This window comes from Terrapene carolina, unplaced genomic scaffold (assembly GCF_002925995.2).
Source record: "Terrapene carolina triunguis isolate 2854851 unplaced genomic scaffold, T_m_triunguis-2.0 Scaffold95, whole genome shotgun sequence".
NCBI classification, from domain to species: Eukaryota; Metazoa; Chordata; order Testudines; family Emydidae; genus Terrapene; species Terrapene triunguis.
The window spans coordinates 26,810,233-26,828,971 of NW_020664446.1; the positions used below are offsets into that span (position 1 = coordinate 26,810,233).

The 18,739-nt window shown below is 39.8% G+C and overlaps 1 protein-coding gene across 1 annotated transcript; it reads right to left on the reverse strand.

Annotated features, from left to right (window-relative positions):
• Positions 1–901: 901 nt before the first annotated feature.
• Positions 902–18,264, reverse strand: BNIP3 (BCL2 interacting protein 3). The gene is made up of 6 exons (XM_024213287.2): positions 17,934–18,264; positions 11,512–11,689; positions 10,219–10,303; positions 4,529–4,635; positions 4,274–4,423; positions 902–2,206 (listed from the first exon to the last, which is right to left on the reverse strand). Exons 1-6 carry the CDS (start codon positions 17,977–17,979, stop codon positions 2,155–2,157), a joined length of 618 nt encoding a protein of 205 aa, XP_024069055.1. The 5' UTR covers positions 17,980–18,264; the 3' UTR covers positions 902–2,154.
• Positions 18,265–18,739: the final 475 nt, after the last annotated feature.

Genomic DNA, 18,739 nt, shown 5'->3' on the forward strand with positions numbered 1-18,739 from the left:
ATGCACTACATTTTTAACAAGAAATATCAATCTAACACAATTGAAAAAGGGCAGTTCTACAAGCTTGTAACATAAAAATGTAATACATAAGTGCACACACTGATTATAGGGGGAAAAAGCCACTCCTGCAATTTAAAGAATATAAACTTATTTGATATTTACAACTAAAAATTAAAACAAACCCTATTGGTGCTCATTTCTGTTTTTAAAAATTACAAAAAATAACTGGTGTTAAGTCTTTACACTAAAATGTATTTTTTGCTTGTATACTTGATCTGACAGCCACTCAAACATCGAAATAATGGTCTATAATATTTGCATGGGAGAAAGATGTTGAATAAAAAACATCAGTTATAACTCCTCATGACTCTGGCTCCCAATCATGGAATGAACTCTGCATGGGTGCAGTCGTCTCAAAGCTCATCTGGGGCTATATAAAGTAAAATTGTGGTTTTTAGGCTTCAAATGGAATCTGTTTTCAAATGCTTACAGTTTGATGGGAAAGATTATTCAGAAAATAAAGAAATCCTAGAAATCCACAGTTGAAAAATGTAAAAAACAAATAAATACAGTACAAAACAGGTCTTGATCCTGCACATACTTAACTTCATACACATGTAGAATCTCACTGATCCCCAAAGGACTATTCATGTGTAAAGATAAACATGTGTAACTATCTGCAAGGTCAGGGGCTAGGTGATGAGTGCCACTTCCTGCTTTTGCAGCAGCAAACTATCCCCACAACTGTGATGGCATTGTTGGTGATGGGGCATAAACATAGTGAGGTTTCACAAGTGCCCACTGTGTACAGTCATGGAGCTGCTGTAAACAGCCATGTTAATTTCAGTTCCATTCCAAGAACAAAAGATAAGTCTATGTTTGCCAAATGATAAGGAGAAAATCAATGCTCAAAGCAAATTTATTTTTAAACAATGATGTTATCACAAAGCAAAAGTCAAATCTGTATGTACAGATTGTGTAAAATGAAAGACCATGCCTTTCAATTGTTTCTCCTTGAGAATTTCTTTTAATCAGTTAATAGTTCAGAGTTACTCATATCTAAGGATGAATCATGAAATCATTTTAAGTAAACCTTTCTTTGCTATTTGTGATAAGACAGATGAATTAGGTATGAAAAACAGTGAAATGTTCCAAAAGAGAGCACTTACCTTTTAAACAGCTTTCAGAAATTGGTTTTAAACATTTTTTTAAAAAGGGGAAACAACTGTGAATCCACAAGTTTTATTAAAAAATACGGAAGACCTCCTATGAATTTGGCAAAAAAAAAAAAATCTTTTCCTTATTACAGATAAAGATAAAATTCCTGAAACAAAATGATTTCCATTAGTATACATAAATAAGCAAGTTATGCTGTTTCTTCAGATTTATAAGGGAAATAAGTAGGCCAATTTAGGATGGAAATGTACTTTTTTTTATCGTCAATTCAAAAAACACTTAGTTTTAAAGCTATATTTTGCAAGAATATAAAAGAAGAGGAAGTTTAATTAACCGACAAACAAAGAGCACAGCAAAAGGAAATCATTTGTTAGGCACTGAAGTCCAAATTTGAATTGAGGCTCTTGTAGACCAAATTCTGAGCTGCTGTAAGTCAGCATAGTTCCACTGAAGCTACACTGTATGTATGAGCTGAGCAGCTAGAAAGGGTCTTAAGATTTCGTGTCTCCCCCATGCAAAATTGCTAATCAAAATCTTAAGAAAATGATGAGTCACCTCAAATCAAGTCACAGGATTCTCTAATAGCATTTATAAGGCCACACTTCAATAATGACAATATTCACTTTTTCAGAAATATAAAGAAATAATGGTTTAGATTAATTCCTAGCTGCATCACAACCAGCACATTAAAGCAAAGAGTTTATTTTTTAACACTGAGGGTTTTTTAATGCTACCAAGCATTACAGCAGATATTAATCAATCTGAAACATGCTTTATAAATTGATCTAAAAAATAATTCATGATAGCTTGGCTTCAGTATTTCTTGTCCCCCATCTACTACTAAAGTAGGAACACATTTACAGAACAAACAGCAAGAACATGTAGCTATCACAAGCTCAGAAGTTCCTGCCATTCACCATTTGTATTCCCAGATGGATATTCTCATTGCTTTGAGCCTGACCGAATTTTATTCTCCCTTTAAAAGGTGCTGGTTGTAGTTGTGGTTGTCAGACGTCTTCCGATATAAATCCTTGGGGAAGAGAATACATGTGAATATTCATTTCATTTTAAAAAGAATGTACAGCATGTAAGGAATGCTTTTTCCCTCATCAGATTACTAGTATGTAATTTATAGAAGTAGTCGCAGCACCTGCTATAGTTTATAACAAACCCTTTTGCAATCTTAACACCTGCTTTCAGTTGTTCATGATTTTGTGTGTACTCTTGCCCCATAATTCACACCAGATTAAGAAGCAAAATAATGTGCTCAGTGTTAGCTGAGCTGTTACACACCCACTCAGTTACTTGACTTAGTGTTCATCAATCACTTTTTATTATTTGTTTATTCCTTATTTTTCACCTCAATATGATTTCACTATTGTTCTATGTTTTCCTGTATTTGTTTGCTTTTCTCAGATGAAAGAAATGACCACTATGAAAATTAACCATTGTGACCACATTTAAAGGTAGCACTTCCTGAAGGTGTTACAAGTTGTGATCTTGTGCTACTGTATCCATAAGTCAGCTAGAATGTTGCAAGGTCTGAGAAATTCTGGAGAGTCATTAATGAAGTACATATAATGTTACAGTATTCTTGTTTGTACTTCAAAGGAAAACTTCAGTGTGTTTCTATAAAATCTTGAACAGTCTTTTTTTTTATTTCTATTTATATAATCAACTTTGTAGACTTATTGTAAGTGAGTTTAAACATATATTTAAGATTTTGGGGGAAAAGTAAAGATTGGTTTGTTTAAAATCACTTATTTTATTAGGGGTTGGGGTCTGGGATTTGTATATGAAGATAGCTAATCTGTGCCCTCACACACCTAGGAGTGTGTGCCTTTCAGATAGTTCTCCCTTATCTGCAGTCTGACCCAAACCAATTGGATTGGTTGTGTGAACAGAGAGGAAATAAGGGACTCTCCATCAGGGAAGGAACACTGAAAACAAGCCTATGAGATAATTGTAAACAGCACTGGCAAGTTATTAAGCCTGATTCTTATCTCATGTTCAATAGTTTTACAATGGTTGAACCCCTTGGATCTACTGATTTATGCTGGTATGAGACCACAACAAGTCACGCTGCCCTGTGGAATGAGCAAGCTTCACCATGTTTGTTTATAATACAGTGGCTCTGCAACATATGGCAAACCTTCCCCTGCCCCCCTGGAACTTCCAGAGGCCTCTTCAGAGGTCCAGGATCTACACAGGTGAGAGGGCAGAGGACTGGGCAGATCAGGGAGAAAGGAAGAGTGGGGGTGGTGGGGGAAGCAGATCATCCCCCTTTAATCTCACAGAGATTCCTAGGAAAAAATATGACAAACCAGAATTCTTTATCCTTTCCACAAAGCTCACTCCTCTAGGGTTGTGGGAAGTCCCTAGTAAACCTCCATGGGGCCTTGATGTGGATGGGCCTGGCCTCCCACAGATTCCCTAACATCTGTGGGGATACCTGGGGATCTTCTGGGTTTAGGGATGGGCTCTGAAGCACCCTCTACACGTAGGGAAACCCCAGCCTCTGAATGGATGGAGTTGAGGGATTAATCTCTTCCCCACGTCCCTTTCCTACAGGTGCGATTGAAGGTCAGTATGATCTGGCCCAATGCTAATTTGAAAAATACCCCTCCCATTGTTTTTATAGATGCTCACGTTTCAGAAACATGCAGAATAAAACCCACTGACATTTTTTCCCTTTAAAGTTAAAATCCAGTCATCACAACAGAACTGAATAGTATGTTTGTATGTATAATTCCTAACTTCAGCTTTTGACAGTTTTCTAGGTAAATCCTCAAGTAGTGAGAAAAACACTGAGGAAAACTGACCCATGCAGCAATGCCACAAGCAACAGGTAGGATACTTGCAAAACAAGATTACTGGTCAGGTCTGGCCATGTTTTGCTTTGCTTCTGTGGTAAAATAGCTTCAAAGTAGTGGATACTAGTTAGTGAATAACTGGTCAGTGTGGCAAAATAGTTGTTGTACCATTTAAATTGTAGGCATATGAATAACTACAGGTTGGAATGACACTATTCAGATAATAGATGGGAGAAAGCTACAGTAGAAAGACTTTTTTTTTTTTTTTTAAATAAAGAACTTACCCTAGCCCTATGGCAAGCAAATGAGAGAGAAGCAGAGACGGAAGAAAAACCTTTAAAAATTCTGCTGAGAATATGCCCCCTTTCTTCATCATGCTTGTGTTTCTCATGCTGAGAGAGGCAGTACGCTTAGGGTGTTTAAAGAGGAATTCCCTAGTTTAGGAGAGGAAAACAAACATCATGTTAGCAAATATACATTTACCACCCATAAAAATAAAAGCCCCAGCAGGAGGACTGCAGCATGCTGAGGACACTCACTTTGGTGGGATGTTCTCAGGCCTACTGGACCAATCCCATATCCAGTCTGAATTTTTCTGCAAGAGCCTTTCTATTTCTTTTCTTCTTTCAAGAAAATCTTCTTCAGACTAAAACAAAGAGTCTTCATCAAACAGTGCACTGGACGGTTATCACTACACAAACCACCACCACCACCACCATCCTTATAGAAACTGGACTTACAGAACTTGGGACTCTCTCTGACTTTGCCCAACGTAAGGCCCTTTTGGGTTGTACTGCCACAATGCAGCCCTCTCATCTGTCCCCCATGCTAATTCTCAAGTTCACTTGCGGTATCCACATGTTCCCGCAACCCAGTATTCAACGCCTTCCCTCTATGCAGGGTGTTTACCTCAGGCTGCTTTTTTTATTTTATTTTATTTTTTTTAAATTTCAGCCAAAATGGTTAAATCACTTCCAAGAACAGGGCTAGGGAATAAATGTGGTGTTTTGCCCATGACAAACAATGTGAAAAGCTCTCCTGTCTCCATGCTTTGTGTATCAGGGATGTGGCTTTTGCCATCCCTGTGAAAATGGGCATTGAGAAACCTGAGGAACAGAGACTGGGACTGAGATGAGGAGCCAGGGATGGGGAAGAGACAGGACTATGACAGAGACAGACTGGCTGGAGGTAGATGGTTCAGAAGGTGTCAGACTTGGGGGGAACAGCAGAAGTGTCCAGGAGCACCAGAGTACACTCCGCTCCAGAGCGAACCCAAGATTCCCAGTCTCACTATTCCACAGCTGTCAGCAAATAACTGAAACCCTGGGCAAAATCTTTCATCCTCCTCTAGTGATACTCCATATAGAGGATGACAACCTGCTATCAGTTACTCCCTTAGCTCAATTGGCAGAAGTCTGCGTGCTGGATCTAAAGGTTCCAAGCCTGTTGATGACCCATGTGGGTTTCAATATGATGCCACATAATGGAAGGCTTGTGTTTTCAGTTCGCTTTTTTAAAAACGTAAGAAGCCACACACAAACACCCACACCACTATGTTAAAAAACACCACCACATTATTAAGGTTACAAAATCAAGCACTCAAAAGTTAGGAAATAGCTGTTTACTTCCTAACTTTTGAGTGCTCAGAAACTTAAACTTAAGGGTTGCCTCTGAAATCTTAATTTGGTCCCCTTGTGCACATGCATCATGATACAGCCTTTTAATTACATGTCCCATACAAATTTTTCCATAGGATCCCCACTTCATTCAGTGCATAGGGTGGACTTGCTTTGAAGATTAATCAGGGTTGAATAGAGAAGGTGGCTATTGTCTGTAGGATCCCTGCCTCGTATGTTGCAGAAGTTGGAAGGTGTGTAGTAAATGAGGCAGGGGACGGCAGGAAAAAGGAAGGATGGTTTCATGGTTAAGGTAGTTGAATGGTGACCTGGGGAACTGGATTCTATTTCTGCATCTGCTTCAGAATGCCTATGTAATACTGGGCAAATCCCCTTAAACCAAACTTTTCACACATGGTCACTAATTGTTTGAAATAGTTTTAAGATGCAGTTTAAATTTCTGAGCATGATTATACAATACAGGGTTGCCTGTGATAGCAGGTAACTAGACCTGATGACCCAGGAGGTCCCTGCCAGTCCTATGTCCCTATGTTCCTTGTTTTCTCAGTGCCTAACTTGAGACCCTTGCATCTGATTACAGAAGTGGTGGGCGTTCACAGCTGCAACTGAAGTCAATGGGAGCTGTGCTTTGAACATATAATGAACTATGTAATGCTAAATTCTTGAAAAAATAAGGTCCTAGGCATCTCAAACTGGGCACCAAAATTTGTGGATACTTTTGACCTTACTCTCTCTCTCTGCCTCAATTTCCCATCTGTGAAATGGGGATAATACTACACCCTCACCTCAAAAGGGTGTTGTGAAAATAAATTCATTGTTTGTGAAGAGTTCAGATACTACCGTGATGAGCACTATAGAAAAGCCCATGGGGAAATTAATAGTTCTGTCTTCAGAGCAGCATTTGAATAATATACAGTAAATAAGGCCTGGGGCCACACGTTGAACAATGAGGAGAAAACAAAATATTGAATAGCTGCTCATTAAGTGTGCACTAAATAAGGCAGGGGTCCTGGGGGGAAAAAAAGAGTATGTGATCATATAAGTTAAGACTATGATAATGTGTACACACACGGAAGCAAATTAAGGTCATACAGAACTTTAATTCTGGCATATCATAACTTCTGAGTGCTTGAGTTTGCAATTTCATACTTTTCTTTTTAATAAAGGTTTGCTTTTGTGTGTAATATATATCAACAGTTCACTCATATATACACCTCTACCCTGATATAACGCGACCTGATATAACATGAATTCGAATATAACGCGGTAAAGCAGTGCTCTGGGGGGGGGGAGGGGTGGCGGGACTGCGCACTCCGGCGGATCAAAGCAAGTTCGATATAATGTGGCTTCACCTATAATGCGGTAAGATTTTTTGGCTCCCGAGGACAGCGTTATATCGGGGTAGAGGTGTGTGTATATGTATATGTATGTATGTGTGTGAGAGAGAGAGAGAATATGAATGAATATTTACCTACATTGATAATTTAGTCCGGTAGTTTCTTGTAAGAGCTGTAGAGAAAGTGGGTCTTTGAAAAAGACTTAAATGAGGAGAGGGTAGTGGCTTTAGAGACCACCTCAGAAGATAGAGAGCAATGCATTCGATACTTGATTTACTGAGGTGGAGTAAAAGGAGAGAAAGGATAGAGGAAATGCACATTAATTTTCTATTTGTTAAAGGCAATTATAGTGGCATTCTTTTTCAGATTTAGAGGAAATATAGCATGTGAGGGCACGAGGAATTGTTATGCTGGTATTCTCAAATAATTTAGCATACGTTGTTGTTTATCCTTTGTACTATGGTAGTTATTAGAGGTCCCAATTGAAATCATAGCCCCGCTGTGCTAGGTGTTGTATGAACAGCTCCACCCCTAAAGACATTACAATCTGACGGAGGACAAGAGAAAGGAAATAGTAGTATCTTTTGGCCTTGTCTACACTAAAGGGAAAAGTCGATCTAAGCTATGCAATTTGAGTTACATGAATAGCGTAACTTAAATTGATGTAGCTTAGATCTACTTACCGTGAGGTCCACACTATGCGACGTCGACGGGAGAGCGTCTCCCGTCGACTCCCCTTACTCTTCTCAATCAGGTGGAGTACAGGAGTCAACGGGAGAGTGATCAGCGGTCGATTTAGCAGGACCCGCTAAATCGACTGCCGATGCATGGATTGCTGCAGCGTCCGATCCTCCGGTAAGTGTAGACAAACCCCTCACTTTACAGATGGAAATCTGAGGCACAGGAAGAGTGATTTGCCCAAGGTCACACAGGAAATCTGGCAGAAATGGAAAATGACCCCAGATCTCCTGAGTCCTTTATCACAAGGCCAACCTTCTTCTCAGTGATGTGTATATTTACACTGTCATGGTGAAAGCTGTTATGTCATGCAGGTTACGAGTCATGCATATGTAAATACTCAGGATGAAGCTCTTGCTGCATCCAGACACGTGATTATTTGGGTTAAAGCATGCTCTGGATAGGCAGCTCATCCTTTTCTGAGGTTCTTTTGTATGTTTAACTGAATTACTTATCACACTTTATCTACAAAAGAGTTTTTAGATGAAAAAATTAAAGATTAATAGCAAGTATCTAATAAGAGGGTTGTGAGGACCTGTGCTTCTAGCCTTGTTTCAGCAATGTGACAATACACAGTAGATAAAATGTGACTCTGCTTCCAGTAAATATCCTTTTTTTTAAATCCTGATTAACCAGCTGTATTGGTTGCCAGCAGTCTTCACAAGTATTTAAAAAGTAATGTATAAAAATGTTTTAATATATTTAACACACAGATAATTTACCCTTAATATTTTAAGTAACATGTAGAAATATACCTGCTTTCCCAGTTATTAAGGTGAATAGGGATCATATGGCTAAATGCCAGATCATTGCTTTTAAAATTTACCTTTGAAGCTATAATTTCTAACAGACAAAAGGAAGGTTTTGTTAGGCCTGAAGTTACTACTTTTAAATTCATGATGTGCTCATTGCAGCACATTATTATTTAAAAATAAAACCAACAACATAACATACGAACAGAAGAATGGCTGTACTGGGTCAGACCAAAGGTCCATCTAGCCCAGTATCCTGGCTTCCGACAGAGGCCAATGCCAGGTACCCCGAGGGAATGAAGAGAACAGGTTATCATCAAGTGATCCATCCCCTGTCACCCATTCACAGCTTCTGGAAAACAGAGGCTAGGGATACTCTCTCTGTCCATCCTGGCTAATAGCCATTGATGGACCTGTCCTCCATGAATTTATCTAGTTCTTTTTTTGGCCTTCACAACATCTTCTGGCAAGAAGTTCCACAGGCTGACTGGGCGCTGTGTGAAGAAATACTTCCTTTTGCTTGTTTTAAACCTGCTGCCTATTATTTTCATTTGATGACCCCTAGCTCTTATGTTATGAGAAGGAGTAAATAACACTTTATTTACTTTCTCCTCCTTATCCCTCCTTAGTTGTCTCTCTTCCAAGCTGAAAAGTCCCAGTCTTGTTAATCTCTGCTCATATGGAAGCTGTTCCATACCCCTAACCATTTTTGTTGCCCTTTTTTGAACCTTTTCCAATTCCAATGTATCTTTTTTGAGATGGGGCGATCACATCTGCACGCAGTATTCAAGATGTAGGCGTACCATGGATTTATATAGAGGCAATAGGATTTTTCTGTCTTTTTATCTATCCCTTTCTTAATGATTCCCAACAAACACCTGCTGGTGTAAGTCTGAGCAAGGCAAAGGGGTGACAGTCATGTCAGGAGGAGGAAATTTCGGCCTTGCAGATCTTTGACATTAGTGAATATCAATAATATTTGTATATCTACAGACCCTATTATTGTAATATCTGAGTACCTCACAATCTTTAATGGCTTTTATTCTCCTAAAACCCCCGTGAGGTAGGGCAGTATTACCCGTTTTACAGATGGCAATAGAGACCACGAGTAGATTGTATGACCTTGGGCAAGGTCACAAATGATGTAGGTGGCTGTGCTGGGAATCAAACCCAGGTCTCCTGAGTCCCAATCTTGTAGCCTATTTACTGAACCATCCATCCTAATCACTACTGTAAATTCAGACGATGAACATTTTGACCTATATGTCTGGGATTTTCAAAGAGGCCTAAGGGAGTCAGGCACTAAACTGCCATTAAAATATAATTGAGCACCTGACTCCCTTAGGGCCCTTTGAAAGTCTCAGCTCATAGGTTTTCAAAAAAAAGTGACTATGCAACTCAGTGGCTTAGAACTGTCCATACAATGGGGCCCGATCCTGCGAAGACTTATGGTAATACTTAGGGTAATACACTGCAATAAAACACCTGCAGCTGGCCTGGGTCAGCTGGCTCAGAATGCAGAGCTATAAAATTGCTGCGAGTTAGCCGATACCGGCCAGCTGTGGGTGTTTTATGCGTAGGCATACCCTTAAACAAGTATCTTGACTCCAGAGAGAAATCTCTTTTACTCTCAGGATTAAAGTTACTCAGTTGTTTAATCTTTGCAGGATCAGTCTCATCTTTTCTATGTATGTTTTCTTACGCTGGTCTTGGAACTGTGATAGTCACAAACACGTTCTCAAAGGAGGGGTGATTTAGCTTTTACCTGAGAGCTATTCTTTTCTCCACTGCTGTGAGTTTCCACTTCAGAAGCTCTGTTAATGTCCTGAGGTGTCTGGGAACGAGGAGGGCTTTGTAAACAGAAGCAAAAGGAGGGAAAAGTCTCATTAAATTCTTTATGCTGATATTCTCTATACAGGGAACTAAAAGTTTGCAAACAAACTTTGTTGGAGCAGCTGCAGTTTCTTCTACTTCTTCTTCAAACTTTGTTGGAGCATGGGCAGCAAGAGCACAGGCTTCTCCACTGCATCCCCGACCTAATGGAACTACCTCTAGGGTTGCAGCATAACCCATCCTCCATGCTCATTTGACTTTTGCAGATGTGGACATCTGTCTACAGGATTACTGGACTTGTCCCCACAACTTAGTTCATAAATATCACTGAAGAACAGCGGATAGATGATAATGGCTTTTGGCCTGTATTCAAACCAGCCACCTAGAAATGGGAGCTCCCACATCCCCTTGCCCATTCCATAAGCCTTCCAGTTCCTTCAATCAAATTAAACTTTATAGTTCGGATCCTCCACTGGTGTAAATTGTCACAGCCCCAATGAAATCAGTCAATTTACAAGAGCTGCCCCTTATGGAAATTGTTTTTAATGCTGCTATTAGAAAGCTCTATGGTCCGTAAATTAGATATAAGCTAAAATATCATTTTAGCAATTACCTAAGGTCACAAGCACTAATTTTGTTTTTATCATCCCTTTTTTATTACTTTTCCATAAAGCTAATAAAGTAACACCTTACACCCTAAGAATGGCATTGGCATTGTTTCCGCACAGACTGATCGTACAGTCTTAGGATGGCAGCCACCATGTGCAAGCCCAGGTTGTGAAAACATCAGATTTTCTTTTATTAGAGCAGGAATGTTGCCAGTGATTTAGCAGTGTATCTGTGCAAAGTGCAGCTGATGCTGATACACTTCCCCTGCAAAGTCACAGCATGTCAAAAACTTTGAGAAGACCCATTTACAATGTGTGATTAAAATTTTCCATGGCATTTTCCCTTATAATTTCTTTATGGTTTCAGGATGGGCTGCTTCAGAAACAGTGTTCCTATTTTTAGCTATGTATAAAAAAAATGTTGTAAATTTGTATACAGATATAAATGTGTGTTTATATAAATAATCACACACACATTGTGTGTGTGTGTGTGTGTGTGTGTGTGTGTGTGTGTGTATAAAATATATATATATATATACACACACACACACACACACATCAGGAAAATTGCACTATTGTAAGCACTTCTGTGTTTGTAATAATGTATTTATAGCTACCTATCACAGCGTGAGCTCTCTCTTGAACTGCTTCTTCCGGATTCATGCTGGGCATCTAGTAGTATTTTCTCCATGTCACCATTGTAAATAGAAATAGAGTCTGGTACTTGCTCTTGGCTTGTTGGCTGGACGGGGTTACCATTGCCATTGCTGCTGAAGTGCAGTTCCACCCAGGAACCTGCTTGGCATAATTTAAAAACAAAACAGGAAAAAGCCACAAAGACAAATATTGAAAGTTGAAAAACAGACTAACACCCACCTAACATTTTCAAGTTGGGTCTGATAACCTCACTCCTGCTTTCTACAACGTGACTACACCTGGTACGCATGGGTTATTGCTGGTAAAACACTATTCTAACAAGCCTTTCAAAGGGGTAAAGTTGTAACCCTTTCAATTACTTCCAGAATAGTTGTCTGAAGACATTCTTCCCCCAGGGAAAATATACTGATACTGTTCATATTGTTTGTTCTTTTTATGCCACTTTCTTGTCTGTTAAGGGCCCGATCTAAAGCCCATTAAAGTCAATAGGAGTCTCTGAATTGTGTTTAATGGGCTTTAGATCAGCCCCTCCCCCCCCGACATTTGTGTAATATGGTTTGTTTTATAGCAACTGCACACTTGTGGACAAGTGGCTCTGTGTAAAAGGAGCTGCAAGAGCTAGAATGTCAGACCTCCACCACGGGTGACTTTTCAGTGTGATGTAAAATGTACCAGAAAGTACTGGCTCGATGCCTTTAGTATTGCAGCTAATGAACTGGGGAAGAATGGCTATCAAAATGCTTAGATGCTTTTCTTAGAAAGCTAATATGTCATGCAGTTCTGATTCACAGGAAAAACATGAAAGTACAAAGTGTCTGTATCCATACTCAGTTACAGAAGCTTTTATTTTAATTCAGTGGGATAGGCCACTGTATACATCTTCATGGCTCAATGCAGTTGAAAAATATGGATTCTACTCTCAAGGATTGACTTCCTCTGCCAGCGTTCTCACTGTTAATTTATTCAATGTTGTAGGATCATCACTCCATAAAAACTGTGCTTGTTGTTTAACTTCTTCATTAAGCACATTTTAAAGCATCACTGCTGGGCAATAGAAGATGTTTGGCAATTGCTAGATCAGCTAGTGCTACCTAAAATATATGTAAGATCAGCTGACAGTGACATGTTTATTTGTCTTATCAAAATGTATTCAATAACAACTAACTTCTATGTTAAAAGCACCACTGGTATTTCAAAGGACCTAGAGTTGGTTCTTCATTTATAAAATCGGCTAAGTGGATAACACTTAAATAATTACATATATACACACATCAATGGAGCTTATTTATATAAAATGATGTACACAAAGCTTTACAATAGTAAATATTGACATAATAGTGTCCCTACCCTGAACAGTTTATAATCTAAAGCAGAGGTTCTCAAACTGGTCCCCACAAACTCCATTCAGGTGGTTCGTGGATAGTTCCCTCTAAGGTGCTCACCTGGGTGGCCGCACACAAGAGAATGAAGGGCCACCCACCTAATTAGTGGAGCTGCGCAGGCATGACTCCACTAATTAGGTGCCTGGACACTGGAGAAAACACACATATAAGGTTAGGTGGTGGCCTTGGGGGGAATAGAGGATAGGTGGGAGGGGGCAGTGGGGTGAGAAGAGGGGGTTGAGGAAATTTGGGATGTGCAGCTGCCAGAGAAGGAAGCAACTTTCCCCAGCTCCAGGGCTGCGGCGAGATGGCCATCCTTCCCAGTCCCGCGGTGAGACGGCCATCCTTCCCAGTCCCAGCTTGGGGGCTGCTGCAGCGGGAGAGAGAGGGCACCTCCACTGCATTAGAAAGGTAAGACTACTGATATGAATTGTGTGCTTTTATTTGTAGAACAAAAAAAAGTTTATTAAGGTTTTTTTATATAGCACTTTTATCTAAAGCGCTTTACAATAGTTGGCTAACGGTACAAACAACATTTGGAAAGATTATTAAGTGGTCCGCTGAGATCCTCGGCAATTTTCAAGTGGTCCGCGGGAAAAAAAGCTTGAGAACCACTGACCTAAAGGTATTCCAGGCACAGTACAATTAGGTAAAAGATGACCGTATTTGCATTTTGGTGAAGATAATAGGTGCGACTTTTAATGAGAGAATGTGGAAAGGGGAGGGTACTGGCATGTATTAACTGGAGGGACCATTCTTACAAGGGATTTAAAAGAAGCCAATAATTCAGGACTAGGAAAAGGAACAGGAGAGAGGCTTGAGCAGAGTGTACGGAGCATGGCATACACAAAGAAATGAAATCAAAATAAATAAAGCAGCAGCTTTAATAGAATGCAGAAAGAATGGAGCCAATACAGAGATTTGTGAAGTGTGAAACGTCATCAGAGCGACAGGACAGAGAGGATTCTTGCTGGCTATGCTCTGAGTGGACAGAATGTTCAAGAGATAACAGGAATCCAATCAAGCCAATCTGTGTTATCGTTGACTAAATGGACAATTTAATAACCTTCCTCTAAGATTTGAACTCCATATAATCCTTTGCATGAAAATAACTTGGGATAACAAAGTTGGGGAAAAACACTTTACTTCACCACCACCTGTTGCCTTCCTACCTTTTCATTTGTCTGATTGTCTATATAAAACTTTTCTTCGTCCTTCTGTTCTGTTGTGGAGGAAATCCTGAACAGGCTCAGAAGAGTCATCAGTGTGGATGTTTAAGTAGATGTGGCCTGACTGTGGCCCTGGCTTTTGCACCTTCAGCAGTTTTGAGCCTACCATCTGGCTCCCATCCTGCCCTGCCTTGCTCCAAATGCCTCTTTCCAGCCCTCGCTCGCCTTTTGCTCCTCCATTTACTAGGTGTAGGATATGAAAGAAATGAAATTGAAACTATGCCTATCTGCTGTATACACCTTTACAGGAAAAAAATTAGCTTGTCACTGGATGGTGCACTGGTGATATCACATAACTCAGCCAACTGTCATACAGTACAGACTACTTGCATACTGCAATCCTGTTGGTGAAAGTACCATAAGTTGACTTTTAAATAATTATAAGCCAAATATTTGATTTTTGCTAGCATGCCAGAAACATATGAATCAAAAAACTCTTGTTCAAACCATACCAGAAATATAGAGGTAGCTTTTGTACATACATGCAGTGTACTGATTACTACCTTACATGCTGTCAGCTTTGTACCAAAATAATTTAACATGCTTTACTATTGTGAATCTGGACACGATCTTTTTATAGAATTATTATTTTTGATTATTTAAATAATGTTTAAAGTGCTCTGAATTTGAAAAATGTTATCTTAATGCTAGGTTAATGTCTGAACAGGTAACCTTATTTCTTTTAATCACAGTAATTACTCAGCATTTTATCTCTGATTGCAAATGGCTACTCGTTCTCTGAGTTCTAGCAATGTCAGAATACTTATTCAAATTAAAGACAAGATAAACAGTGATAATTAAGTGCTCTCACGACTGATTTTAGATTTTAAAATATTCTGTATTCCTGCAATTATTAGAATTCACAATAATATCTGATTAGAGTAAATGGTTATATTAGGCCATCTTAAAAAAGTGGAAATTACAAGTAATACTCTGTTTGCTCTATTAGCATGCTATGTTAATACCTAAGAGCTGTTTTATTTCTGCAGCCTTTCAGGGCCCATCTACACTACAGATGCAAGTGTCAGAAGCCCCCAATTGCAACTGAGTTAAATCACAGTTCCATCTTTTACTCTTCGAAAAGGCTCAAACTATGTTCTTATATGATGCAAGAGATCTGGACCTGATTTGTATGTGCTGTACAGAGAGAACCTTTGATAATGGCTAGTGCTGGTAATAGTGTTAAAATTGTCAAAATCCCAGTTCTCAAACCCATTATTAATGATCATTTCCTATTTATACAGTTCCACAGACATTCAAAACTGCTTCACACAGCAAACTAAAGACAGTCTCTGACTTAACACATAATGCAGACATGACATGACATAGCAGTGTATGAGAGAATATGGAGAAGACAAGATTGACTTTAAAAGATCATGAGCTAAACACGTTACATATACATTGGTTTTTTTTTTTTATATTATTTATTCTGGTGAGTGGGGGTATAGCTAGATTACTATAAATCAGCTGTTGAAATAGTGATTAGATACTGAAGGCTTATGTTTTTTTATAAAGAACAGGAACAAACAGATAAGAGGGTGTGGGCTGGAAGGCAACCTGAATGGAATGAGTCATGGGGAGGGATCTGAAGGAAAAAAATAAGGTTAACTGGTGCACTGGAACCAGGCAGGATTATGCAAAAATAGGGACCAGCATGAGAAAAGGCATGGATGGAGTAACTGGTGGGATATTATTGGATTTGTGAATATCTTTAGTACAATACAGTACTTTCAAAATTAGTCAGTGCCACAGAACATTTGCACAAAATTCTGATGTCCGAAATGACAAATTGCTCAGAGAGCAGGCAAAATTCAATTTGTACAGAGTAGAAGTCTCTCTGTATATCACAAATATATCAGTGAAAACCCCATTTAAAACTGTCTTTCACATGCCTTAATGCTCAATCACAGTCTTACTCCCCACCTACCCAACAAATTCCTTTGCACTTCCAACATAACATATATACAAGGAAGATGTGCAATAACACTAGAGCACATTTGAATGCACAATCTCTTAAATCTGATTCAGTACTTTTTGGTTTGCAAATAACACATTCTATACTTTACCAGGGAGCACATGTCTCTTGAGAATCTATCCTTGGCCGTGAGGCTGTGTGATTGAGATGTCAGTGCTTTTTGAATGTGTTTCATTCTTTCATGCTATTCAGAATTTCTTTCATCTTTATTGTCACATAGACATTGAGCCAGCCTTGACTTCCCTGGTGGAGAAACAGTTTTCTCTCTTCATGAGCTTTCTGAGAATCTCCTGCCAGAACTGCTATAAAATTACAACTCACGATACATAAAATGGAACCTTATTTCCCAAGAAAACCTGTTATTTATATCCCAGATGTAAGCATGGGTTTATCAGGCAAACTTGTCTTAGTGTCCCATTCCAGATTTGGCACCCATATCAATGTTTGCATATAGTGTTTAACATCATTACCTTTCCAACCACAGAAAGGATAAGAGAGATACCAGGCAAAGTCCCTTTATGCAATGTGTGTTCTATCTGCATGTATCAGTGATAGAGAAATAAGACCACCTGAGTCTCTTTAAAAAAACCAAACAAAAAAACACAACAACAACAACAAAACTTTCCAAGGCCCTGAGAGTTATGAAACACTCTCTTGTGGTTTTGCTACGTGCGACACTCCTAAACTGGCATGTGTACCTTGGGCAATCAAGAAAACCAAATTGCTCTGTCTGTCATGTTGGCACAAAGGGAAATCCCAGAGAAGAGTGGGAATGTAAACTAGATTTCTTTTATCTTTATTTCCAAAACTCCCATATATACAGGAAATACCCACTTTCTCCAATTTGAGGTGAATAAGGGAGGATTTATTTCATATTTTCTGCAAACTGATTTCCATATTTTTTAAGTATGGCAAATACATGCCCTGATTTCACTTCCTTTTTCATGCTCAGTAAAACATGCATATCTGTTATAATCCTAACTCACTTTGTTCCATTTCCATGCTGCCATGTATTTTGAAACAAATGTATATTCAGTCAAAGTATTATAGTTTGCTGCAAGGGATGGAGATGTCAAAACTAGAATAGGTAAATTTGAACTTAAAAAATGTTAAATGATAGATCATTATTATTTATTTCCCGTAGAAAATCAGTGTGTTAGGTACTTCCAAATAGACTCAAAGCCACCTTACCTGCCCCATGGATTCTCAATCTAAGGAACATGAATTGTATCAGGGTGCTGGCAAGAAGGTGTTTTTCTTTCTTAAAACACACAGCTAGCCATCCATGCAGTCATAACTGTACCTGCCATGTTACCATAACTGGATTGCTGCTAATCGCAACCTCACTGCTGGGGAAGTGGGGGGGGGGGGGGAAAGGCGGTGCGTGTAACGAGATCCCCCACTGACTGTGTGATTTTTAAATTGTTCACATTAACCCTGTAGCTAGGCAAGATACAATAAGCCCGCACACAATCACACACTCATTTGTGGAGTTAAGGACAGCCCTGTATATTCCCTGCGCATGCAATACTGATCACAACCTATCTGCAAGTGCTGACATTTCCCCCTTGCTTGTCAAGTTTCATGTTTACTGCATGATTATTATTGAGCGTAACAGCAGACCTTGACTTGGGAAGACGTCACATGCGAAACAAAGGGAACCTGAGTCTCAACCAGCCCTCGTTCTGGGCAGCAAGTCCTTAGGTGAGAGCAGGCTGATGGGGCTTTCCCTAGCAAGGCCTGCAAACTGGGGGGCCCAGGCATTGCTAGTAAAGGGGGGAAGGGCTGGCTCTTACCATGCAAATTCTCCTCTTGTAGGCTGAGTCCCTCGCCCTGCGACATTGTCTCTGGTTTCTTCTAGGCAGGAGCGTTTCTATTTTCAGCCTGCCCTCGCTGCCTGCTCTCTCCCGACGCTGCTGGCGGGAGCAGCTGCTGCTGACTGCGGCCACGTACGCACAGCCGACTGCCCAGCAGCTGACACAGTCTGTTATTGTTATTGCCGCTGCTGCAGGTTCTGGGGTTTGTTTGTGATTATGACGTCTCGAGGGAACGGGCCGCCCTGATTGGTTGGCATTACATTCCTCCCCCTTTGCTCCTGTAACGCTGGCTGGTGCACTGGCTGCCCGGCGAGCTCGGGAGCTGCTGGGAACAAACACAAAACCTGGATGCCACGAGCAAGCAAGAGCAGCTGCAAGAATTGCTTGGTTCGAGCAGTTACTGTCCTCTGGGTCCTAGTGGCGCCCGATCTTTCATTGCAATCCGGGGGAACGCTGTTACCAAGCAGTTATATAGCACCATCCTTTTGCACATTACAGAGTTTAAACCCCGCCCCCCCTTGCCTCCTCTCCTGATTGGCTAAAAAGATGGCAAACAATGACTAAAAAAGAACAGGAGTACTTGTGGCACCTTAAAGACTAACAAATTTATTAGAGCATAAGCTTTCGTGGGCCACAACCCACTTCTTCGGATGCATATAGAGTGAAACATTGAGGAGATATATATACACACATACAGAGAGCATGAACAGGTGGGAGTTGTCTTACCAACTCTGAGAGGCCAATTAAGTAAGAGAAAAAAAACTTTTGAAGTGATAATCAAGATA

Bases quoted from the DNA above. Each gene is read 5' to 3' on its own strand.
- BNIP3 (XM_024213287.2), bottom strand. From the start codon at position 17,979: ATGTCGCAGGGCGAGGGACTCAGCCTACAAGAGGAGAATTTGCATG. The intron at 4,424-4,528 runs GTGAGTGTCCTC...CTCCTAAACTAG, and splicing joins CCTGAGAACATCCCACCAAA to GGAATTCCTCTTTAAACACC. The intron at 2,207-4,273 runs GTAAGTTCTTTA...CTCTTCCCCAAG, and splicing joins TTGCTTGCCATAGGGCTAGG to GATTTATATCGGAAGACGTC.